Source organism: Macadamia integrifolia, chromosome 11 (genome assembly GCF_013358625.1).
Source record: "Macadamia integrifolia cultivar HAES 741 chromosome 11, SCU_Mint_v3, whole genome shotgun sequence".
Taxonomy (NCBI): Eukaryota; Viridiplantae; Streptophyta; class Magnoliopsida; order Proteales; family Proteaceae; genus Macadamia; species Macadamia integrifolia.
In genome coordinates, this window is record NC_056567.1 from 30,355,262 (window position 1) to 30,365,777 (window position 10,516).

General features: G+C 35.9%; 2 protein-coding genes across 5 annotated transcripts; one reads left to right on the forward strand and one right to left on the reverse strand.

Annotated features, from left to right (window-relative positions):
• Positions 1-1,251: 1,251 nt before the first annotated feature.
• Positions 1,252-6,615, forward strand: LOC122093898 (autophagy-related protein 8C-like). Of its 4 annotated transcripts, none has more exons than XM_042664446.1 (7): positions 1,272-1,441; positions 1,564-1,604; positions 1,700-1,773; positions 2,811-2,866; positions 2,992-3,044; positions 5,298-5,416; positions 6,348-6,615. In XM_042664446.1, the coding sequence occupies exons 3-7, from the start codon at positions 1,737-1,739 to the stop codon at positions 6,443-6,445; spliced, it is 363 nt and encodes a 120-aa protein (XP_042520380.1). In that variant the 5' UTR covers positions 1,272-1,441; positions 1,564-1,604; positions 1,700-1,736; the 3' UTR covers positions 6,446-6,615. The 4 variants fall into 4 exon arrangements, with proteins under 4 accessions (XP_042520378.1, XP_042520380.1, XP_042520379.1 ...); XM_042664445.1 differs by having other exon boundaries at positions 1,272-1,402; XM_042664447.1 differs by having other exon boundaries at positions 1,422-1,445.
• Positions 6,616-7,741: 1,126 nt separating this feature from the next.
• Positions 7,742-8,869, reverse strand: LOC122093900. Its single transcript, XM_042664448.1, has 2 exons — positions 8,656-8,869; positions 7,742-8,152 (listed from the first exon to the last, which is right to left on the reverse strand). The coding sequence occupies exon 2, from the start codon at positions 8,143-8,145 to the stop codon at positions 7,873-7,875; it is 273 nt and encodes a 90-aa protein (XP_042520382.1). The 5' UTR covers positions 8,146-8,152; positions 8,656-8,869; the 3' UTR covers positions 7,742-7,872.
• Between the last annotated feature and the right edge of the window lie 1,647 nt (positions 8,870-10,516).

Sequence of the window (10,516 nt, forward strand, 5' to 3'; positions counted from 1 at the left end):
TTAATCCAATTTTTTTTTTTTTGGCTTAAGATGTTAATGCTTCTCCCACCACCATCTACGGAATATTTATTCTATAAAATGAAAAATCTAAGGAATATTTATTGGATAAACCAAAACTGGAATAAAAATCAAATAATAATAACTACACCAGTTGCATAACAATTATGTTTGAAAATTTTCATTTCTCTTTCTGCTTTTAATTTCTCCCCTACAACCAAACGGAGGCTATATATATAAAAATGTGGTTTAAATATTTGATATTTAAACTAAATGCATAAGCAAATTCCACCATTCTCAGTGAATTTGTTAAGCGATAATAAGAAAGGCTAAAAATGCTCCACAAGATTTTAAAAATATATATAATAATAATAATAATAATATTATTAAAAAAATCAATGTTATGGAGAATAATTTGGGTAGTTGAAATTATTGGAAATATAAATGAATAAGTCTAATCCAACACATGATCGATTGGACGGTTGAGATAACCCACAAAATTTGACACATAGCTAACTTACATGTGATCAAAATTATAGATTTCAATCATCCACCTCTCAAATCAGGCCAAGTTCTAGTTAGTCCTACTAAGAGTTGCAAAATACATATGATGTTACCATGTCCAACTGGTACAGCATGTTGGGATCCAATATTTATGTAATTTTCAATCAGCTCATTACATTAGTCGTGGTAGATTTATCTATGGATTGATTGCAAGAGAGTCATATGATGAGAAAGGATATATCTCATTGTGAGGTAATCAACATAAGCAATATTTTTGCATGTACTAACCCTAATCCAACTAGAGGAGTAGGGGTGGGGGTTACAAAGCTGAACTTTAAGGATTGAATTTTTCGTCATCCACAATAAAGAGAAAACCTCTTCATCCATGGATTTTGACATTCATACGAGACTTCTTGAATAATGGGAAAGCTAGGATAGATGCCAAATTGATAACAAAAAATCAAACCAAAATCAAAATCGATAGAAACTGAAACTCCCTTAATGTTTTGATTTTGAGTTACCTTAGTAACAAATCAAAGACAAATTTAACTTGAAATTGATATACTTGTTAGAAAACAGAGATTGTGTCAGTATGAACTCCATATCTCATTAGATGAGAGGGTGAGATGTGATGGTTCTGTAAATGAACGGCCTAGATTCTCCGATCATCCTTGAGTGCAGGGTGCATCATCCACTATGCTTTGCGTTTGTTTGGAAAGAGGGAACGAATTACGCATAAGATAACTTTTGATAATTAAAATACATTTACAAGAAACTATCAACGTGAGCAAACACAGAAGAAGTTTTCGGTTTATCAGTTCTCTATTATTTGAGGAAGGAAGGAAGGAAGGAAGGCAGAGAGGGAGGGAGTTGGGAGCGACACGGTTTCCTTGTTCCGCAGGCAATTCATCTTTCTTTATTTATTTTCTTTAGCTTTCGTGTAGGTATCAAAAACCCTAGTGTTTCGCTTCAATCTTTCCCATTAAATTAGCCTTCATCATCTCCCAATTTCTCTACTTTTGATTTTTACAATTGATATTTGAACTATCTGTTGATCTGCAGCCAACCTTGGGCTTCGATCTTTCATTTCCGTCTCTGATAGGGTTAGGGTTAATTTTTTGCCCCTCTTTTCTGTTTATTCTCTTTATTTGGTAGATTGATCGGTGTGTAATGTTCTTTCGATGTTTGAAATTTGCAGATTGCAGTTGCAGTAGCATAGCAGCAGAAGTCTCGCCATGGCCAAAAGTTCTTTCAAGCTCGAACATCCTTTGGGTTTGTCTTCTCGTTCTTTTCTCTTTGCTGTTTTTCATTTATCTTTGGTTGTATTGTGACTTTTATTAGGAACCCTGACTTGGTAACTCTGAATCAAGTTGTCCTTTATCATCTCTTCCCATCACTCCCAAACCCCAAAATTTATTTTTAAATTGTCTAGGTGGTGATTTTTCTTTTCCGGTGGATGTGGTATTCTGTGTCAATGTTTCATCAAGTTCTGCTGTATGCATGGGTTTTGTGAGAAGTGTGCTGTAGAAAGCAATAGTTATCAAGATCTAATATTTTGCACCCATGTATTCATATTTGGAATTAAGTTTTCTCCTCCTTTTTCATACATGAGTATTATACAGGCAGTCGATCATTCAGAATCCTCATCATGATAATTTGTAGATTATTTCTTCAAAAAAAAAAATGGAAAGATGGGGTCATTAACCTTAAACCCTTTTATTGATCAGAATAATTAGATAATTTGTGTACATAACCAGCAGGAATAATGCATGTTGCATTCTTCTTACCTTGGCTATGGAAGATAAGTTTCTCTGTACTATCTTCTTGTTCAATTATTTGCGGTTCTTGCTTGCTGGACTTAATAACTTCATTTTTTTTTCTTTTTCTAGTATGTATTTTGAACTATTAATTATTTTTCTCTGATCATCCGGGAGTGGGATTGATCACCCTTCTATCCCTCATTTCTGAATTGGCATTTCTTGGTGATTTCTAAAGGATGGCTTTGTAATGTCAACTACTATGACTAATACAAAACTATAGGTCTGTATGGTGGTTTCAACATGATCAACATGATCTTTGATCGGTTTCAGCATTTTATCAGTGCATGTTAAATATAGCATTGGACAATGATAATGAATTTCCAAAATTTAATGGACTGGGGCCTTTGGTAATGGGAATAACTCGAGTCCCAGTATTTCAAACAAGAAACAGAAGGAAAGTCTGTAAGCTTATTTGGAGGAAAGCAAAGTTGGACTATACCTTGAATATTTTCTTGTTTCTATTCTAAAAAGGTTTCTACTTGTTTTCAGAAAGGAGGCAAGCTGAAGCTGCTCGTATCAGGGAGAAATATCCAGATAGAATTCCAGTATGGTCTTTTTTTAACTTCTCTTTTTGAGTTTTATGTATTGAGAAGATGATTAACTTGCTTTGGTGTAATATTTTGTACATTCTTTCAGCTTTATCTTCTAAACTTATGATTTTTCTGTGCAGGTAATTGTGGAGAAGGCTGAAAGGAGCGACATTCCTGATATTGACAAGAAGAAGTTAGTTGCATTTATAATCTTGTTATAACTTCTCATGCTGATATGCTTGCTTATGTGAATGTTAATGAATTGGTTCATTGGTTGTCATTTGTTTTCTTTAGGGTTTTTCGTTTTGTTACATCTCTTCTCAAAACATGGTAAACACAGCTACTACACTTTAATGAGAATTTCAATTTCTTTCAATTTCGAAGTTGTTGTCTACCCTCTTGTATGTCTTTCAGTAATCAAACAATAAGACATTGATTTTCATTTTGTAAGATGGGATAATTCTCGTTTGTCAGTAGCATTCAGTCCATTGAATTGCCACCATGATTCTCCAGAAATTGGGAAACCACCGTGATGTCATGAAATAAAATAATGTAGTACATCCTATTGCAAATGTGGTTATGGTGACTGCAAATAAAATAATGTAATACATCCAGAAATTGGGGAAACCACCGTGATGTCTTTTCTCTCGAATGTTAAGTTTGTTGTGTGGACTGAGTAGGGTCTAGTCTCTACTGTTTGAGTTCTGATGGGGAATGAAAATCAATAACAGTAAAATTGGGACATTTAGAGAAGAGTTTTTCTCTGCTTTGAAACTACCTTTCTATGTGTGATTAACAATTTTTTTTTTGTGAATGGTCCTCTAAAACATGGTAAGGGTCAATAGTTGTGCACTATCGCTGGAATTTTAGGATTCTATTTGGTTTTATGCATTCCAATGAACCTTTGTCTTAATCATCTAATTATACCATGTATGTCATCCATAAACTTACATTCCCAGCCATGTATGTAGAAATCCTTTCTCAAATCATAAAGTAGGTTATGCATTTGTTACGTACACTCATTTTTTTTATTTCATCTGGGGAGCCTTTAAAAATGCTAAAACTGTCTTTCTGAGGATGGGTTTTTTGTGCTGCCATTATTAACTAGGACCAAGTAAACAATTGTAGTCCCTGTTTTGAGCTCTTTTATGTTCATTCTGACCCTTTTATCATGCCATTTCCATTTATTGCGTTGTATGACCAGAAATTTATATGTTAAAATTTTCTTTGGCCTTTCATTTTCTGTTAATACAGTGTTGCAACTTGCAATGATTGCTCAAAAGCTAGACTAACTTACCTTTAATCTTCTAACTGGAAAGAAATTTGCATTGAAGAAAATAACTAAACTTGTGGACATGCATTTGAATTTTTAACTTTCATAGGGTGCATCTAGTGTAATAATTAAAAATGTGTTAAAACACTTTGCAATAAAATAAGAACTTCTTGTTAGTTCTGAATTTTGAGAATCAAATATTTTCTGTATTTCAACGTTTGACTGTGGTCATATGAGGATTTACCGCAATTCCAGTCCTGGCTGGAGACTTGCGGAAACACTGGATTACCAGAAACAAAGATTTTGAGTGATTAAGAGAATATTATAGCTTGAGACAGAAGAATAAGAACAGCAGTAAACTCTTTTCAGATGCTCTTCTATTTTAGTAGAACAAATCTGCAAAATATTCTTAGAAAAAATAGTCTGATATAACCTGCATAGACAACTCCTATTGCTACTAGGCGAACAGAATAGCAATACTTGAACTAGACTAGTAAGCAATAAACTTCAGATTTTCAATGCAGATATCAGGATATCAAATAGCTGGATAACTTTGTTTCAGATTGAACTAATTCTGATCAGCTTCCTGAGAGAGATTGAAGTTGAAAGCAACCACAAATTTGGGTGAAGACAGGGGTGCGCTGTTGGCATGAGAAGAGTTGTAAAAATGACCTGTTATTTGGAGATATATAAGATAGAATATTAAAGGATAGAATGGGCAAGAAATCCACATGAAACCCCCTTGGAATTCACCAAGTACAACCAGGGAAATCCCCTCTAAAAGTATCAGTTGAAAACTAATATCAACACTAGGACTGACAGACAATAACCAGTCAAACAGCTTTTGGAAGTACTCCTAGTTCATCTAGGACCCTAATAACTATCAGAATTCAAACTGAAAAAACACCAACTCAATTCCAGCCATTACTGAGGTGGACTAACAATCAAAATGCAAATATAGTTACTAAAAATTCACCGACAATCTGACCAGTTTTAACTTCTCGAGGAAACACCATCATAGGACTGAATCAGGTCCTCTTCTTCTTTGATAATGCATTGTAATGGTGAACTTGTTCACATTCTTATCTCTATCTCTTTTCTTTTTCCTTTTTTGGAACTGTTATAGCTATATGGATCCTTTACTCCCCTTCTCCTTTCACTTTCTTGATGCAGATATCTAGTTCCAGCTGATTTGACCGTTGGGCAGTTTGTTTATGTGGTCCGGAAGAGGATCAAACTTAGTGCTGAGAAGGCCATTTTCGTCTTTGTCAAGAATGTGCTACCACCTACTGGTGAGAACTCTTTGTGCAATATTATAGCCCCTCTCTCTCTCACTCTCTCTCTCTCCCCTCACTTCCCATTGAGCTTTTCGCTTTTCAATATTGCCCTGGTAAAAAAAAATCTCCAATACATTGTGGTTTGGGTTGGAATTAAGCTGAATATTGGATAGTTTTAGTGATCACCTCTTTTGGTGAGCCAGTATCCTGTGCTGGAAATTACTGGTGGAATGTTTCTGTTTGATTCTTATTTCTGATAGATGCACCATCTATTTGCACCTGCACCATCTATTTGCACCCCCTCTCTCTCTCTCTCTCTACTTGTCCATGAGGCCAACCTTGAAATAAATAAGAATGAACGTTTTCAGCAATCATTTAATATTTTCCTGCATTCCTCATCTTTATACTCTTACCCTTGTTCTCTCTTCTCTCATCTTGACATCTCTGTTTGGACTTTTTTTTTCTTATTGTGTTTTAATTGGATCCATGTAGCCAACCCCATTAAGTTGGGATTAAGGCTGAAATTGTTGTTGTTGTTGTTGTAGTAGTGATTTTGTTGAGCAGGTATCCTGTGCTGCTTAGCTCCGATAGACACCATCTCTTTGCATCTAACCCCTTTTAATTCTCCATGGGGCCAACCTTGAGATGAATAAGATTCAAGTCTTTTAACAATCCTTTAATTTTTTTCTCCATTATTTATTTGTATTGTTATTCATGCTTTTTTGGTAAACATGTTATATGGGTTAGCTGAAGTAATTAGAGCTGCACTTTCTATGCATTGGCAAATTTGCTCAATTTAACAATTTTATGCTTATTATAAGATTCTCTATTTTTCTAATCGATTTGTATATTTCTGAAATGTACATGTTTTTCCTTAGAGTTCGGCACATTGTATCTCGTAATTTTCCACAAGTTGACTCATAGTGCCATAAATTTGTCATTGTAGCTGCCATGATGTCTGCTATCTATGAGGAGAACAAGGATGAAGATGGTTTTCTCTACATGACCTACAGTGGGGAGAACACATTTGGTGAACTACTTTGATTTCTATGTGCAGTCTAGCCGAAGCACTGTAAATAAGACCTCATGAACTAAGAAAGGGAACATAAAAGGGGGAAGAATGTGTAAATTCTCAACAGTTTCTCTGCTTTGATGCCCTTGTGGAAAATACACTTCTTACGTGTTAATTGGGATTCATAATAACCCATTTTCAAGATGCTGCTGCAAATAGTTTAGATGTTTATTTTCCAATGATAGATTTGATTGTTCTCTGAATTATTATTGCAATCCTTTTTCAGTTTCTTAGGAGTCCCTTGTGTTTTCTATTTATATGTACTTTTTTGGGAACTTATATCCTATCAATCAACTCCAGACGAAGGATCTTTTTTTTCCCCCCCTTTGTAAAAAAAAAAAAAAAAAAAACACGCATGGTTGCAATCCGTAAAGAATATGGTTAGAATCGGCTTGAACCCTAAGAATAGACCAATTGTTTGAATTTAGATTCATCTTGAATCAGATCAAGGCGATTCTGATCTGATCTGATCTGATTCTTATTCCTAAAATTGTGAACAGAACAGATATTCTGTATTGAAATTGGACATTGACTGAACAAGAGACCCGAAGAGGGTACCAAAATTATTTAAAAATTTACAGGAGTTGTGACATTTCTTTCCGTCCGAGATTGCCTATCCTATTTGTTATTGCCTTCATGATCATGGGTCGTGAATCTTTGGTGGAACTGCAACCTGACCGTCAAGTCAGTTCCAATGGTCACTTGCATCCAGGGTTTCAAGAATCGGGATCAGATAAAAATCGATCAGAGTGACTGATCCATAAGCCATTTCTAGGGTTTACCCTTGCTTGCATCGATTAAAAAGCTCTCATCTGAAGACCATAGAACATGTTTGTGAGAAAATATTGTGGAAGGCCTGGCTCTATATGCAAGTGCGGACAGGCTGGGCAATCCTATGAAAATTGGAATGAGTCAGAAATCGATATCAGGAACCCTTGAATCATCCTTCATACCTGAAAACCTAACAATCCAGTGATGTTGGGTAGCCATGTTTTTAGAGTTCCATTCCCTCCAACCTTTTAACTTTGTTGTGGACATTTAAGGGTATGTACTCTCTAGTGATATTCAATTCACCTTACCAAAAAAAAAAACGAAAAAGGTGATAATTAATTCACGGTATGAGATTACATATGAAACTCATTGCAATTTGACCAGGCATCCACAAGCACCTGTGACTTGTGAGAGACCGCTGATGTTCACTAAACGTTGCTTAAACCACAATGAAATTCCATTGAAAATGATGCATTTGTAAAAGCTTGATATGCCCATTTAGGGACCAAAAATCACCAGAAATTGAAGCAAATTAAGCACATTTGCAGGGTTACAGACTGTGATAAGTAATTGGGATCCCAGACCCAGAGCCACAACAACGATGACAAATTATTGACTAATAAATCACTTATTTGGAAGAACTGCTTTTCTGGTACTTAGCTTTAACCCAATTGATACCCACTGATGTCCCACTCTTCACCTTCTCTGCTCCCACTACTGCTGCTGCTTTTGCCTTTCCAAGCCCTGTTGAAGCTGCAGCTTTCACGTTTGCCATCTTCTTGTTGCTGCTGCTGCTGCTCTTGCCGCTCCCTTTCTGGGTATTTGGTTTCACATCATCTTCTGCTGCGCCAAAGCCGCCAGCACCCCACTGATCAGCCCAGCTTGGTGCTTCATTAGCCATTACTGATCTTTACAAATCCAGAACACAGGGAGAGGGTAATTAGTAACCTATGCCCTTTGATTCCTATCAAAGAAAAGAGTAACTGTATATGGGTAATCAGTAATATTCTAGCCCCTTTTCAATTTGTATGTACAGGTGAAGCATAATCGGTAGGGATATCGCTATCTGCAATGTTTTACAATTAATTGAAGAGAAACCCACAGAAAAAAACAGAGGTTCCCCTTTCAGCATCATTGTCAGGTAAGAAGTCTCAAGTTGGTAATGGATACCATGACCCCCACAAAAGATATACTTCTTAAACAGAGACTGTTGAGATATCACATCAACAGAAAAATTAGGCCCTCTCTGTGTAAGGGGAAGATGGAATTAGAGAAAAGAAGACAAGATAAGAACAGAAAGCTTTAATTCCTTAAAATTAAGATCTACAGATTACAGAAACAGGAAGCTGTGATCAGAACTCAATTTCAGAAGCTACAGTAAACAAGACACGAAGAGAGAGCGAGTAGGTACCTTGAGAGAGGTCTCTGGACTCCGGAGGGGTCGATCTCAGTGGTAGTGGGGGTAAACGATTTGATAGTTGTGAATTGGGTCTTGGTTTGTTGGGGAAGAGGACATTGAAGAAAGGAGTTTTGGTCAAAAAGAAAAGGAACAGCTGTTTCCTGTTTGACAGTGTTACATTTGGTAAGCCATGAATGGGTAGTGGATAATGGGTTGTGTTGGGTTGGCTAAGCCTAAAGGATTGGCTGTCTTATTAGGTCAAGTAATTGTTTTCTTCCCCTAAATTTAGGTATATCTAGTATTACTCAACTAGCAAACTTGTAAAGCAACTTTTGACTCTTCTTTACTACCTAATCTCCATCCTCCTTTGGCACCCAAAAAAAAAAAAAAAAAAACCTCCATCCTCCCTCCACCGCATGGAGTTCAAGTGCTTAACTCACTCTATCCTATTAATCTTCTTTTTAGTTGCAGGCCACTCACCAACTCACCATTGTCTATGATTGGTTCATCTTAATTCTTAATTTTAACCCTTTTTTTAAAATCCCTTTAATAATGGAAGGTGATGGTTTTTAAAAATCAGAAGATAAATCTGAATCACCTCTGTTTAAGGTTTTTTTTTTCTAATTAAAATTATATGTTTTCACTTGGAGTTGGGAAACGGAAATGGGGAAAAACGCATTATAATGTACAAAATGTTGATACATGTGGATATATACAGGATACATGTCAAACACATGCGGGGCGAAATGACCGGCTCACCCCCCATGAAATGAAAAATAATTTTTTTGTGAATGTTTTCTGATGTGTTTCCATTGGTCCTCGCACACATGCAAGAACACTTCTCCTTGATTCCTAATCTAGACCATATCGCTTCTATCCAACATTGAAATTGATATATCATCTGTCCATGACATCCATGTGGCAGAACAAATACTTTATGACATTTGAAAAAAACTACAAACCTTTTTGACAATAATCATATTTTTTTTTTTTTTTGAAATTTAAAGTTTTAAAGGATTCTCTTACATATATGCCTATCATATGTTTACATTTCACCTCTCTTCCACATTCATGGACTTACTTATCGATATCATATAGGTTTTATCGGTTGATATGTATAGCTATCGGTGGTGATCAATATCAATGCGGTATCGATGTAGTCGAAAAGTGGTTTTTTGTGCTGAAATCGGTCAGATATAGCCAATTCATATCTGTATGGATAATGACTGATACCGATGCTAATACCATGAACTAAAACCTTGATCACATTGCAACAAATCTTGTATTCCTTGCATGCCATGTTTGAGGGGAGGAAAAGTTATGAAAAGGTTCTTTTTATCAACAGAACCTAAAACCTACAAAAAAAATTTGGGTAGATCCATATGATGCTTTTTTCCTTCTATATGTGGATATGGCTGCAAGGCTATCCCTATAACCCAAAAAAGACAAAAATAAAACAAGATACATATCTATAATTACATCAATGGGCTATAGGTTTATGGGGGCCATCAAAGGCCCAGCCCAACACTTGAGAGGAGAGTGCAGTAAATGAGATTAGACTCATTGGAGAAAAAGGGCTGGGCCTTTGATGGCCCCCAAAACCTGGAGAAAAAGTTGGAAGAGTCTTATGCTACTTGTTTGGTTTCATAGTTTAAGTTATCTGGTTCAGATTAAAATAGGGTTCATGTCTTTTTTATGTTTTTTGATAGGTAGGGAGGGAATTAGGTAATAGCCTGGAGGCTCAAACTTGAGACCTCCTGGTGAGCATGGGTTTTTTGCACACCACACCTCACCAACTACACTAGGTAGTTGTTAATAGGGTTCATGTCATAGTGGATTAATCTTTGCATTCCACATACAACCTAAAGACTCT

What these genes read in the sequence shown, in the direction of transcription:
- LOC122093898 (XM_042664444.1), top strand. Translation starts at nt 1,737, where the DNA reads ATGGCCAAAAGTTCTTTCAAGCTCGAACATCCTTTGG. An exon ending in CAAGCTCGAACATCCTTTGG is followed by an intron (nt 1,774 to 2,810) that starts GTTTGTCTTCTC and finishes ACTTGTTTTCAG; the next exon opens with AAAGGAGGCAAGCTGAAGCT. An exon ending in AATATCCAGATAGAATTCCA is followed by an intron (nt 2,867 to 2,991) that starts GTATGGTCTTTT and finishes TTTTCTGTGCAG; the next exon opens with GTAATTGTGGAGAAGGCTGA.
- LOC122093900 (XM_042664448.1), bottom strand. Translation starts at nt 8,145, where the DNA reads ATGGCTAATGAAGCACCAAGCTGGGCTGATCAGTGGGGTGCTGGCGGC.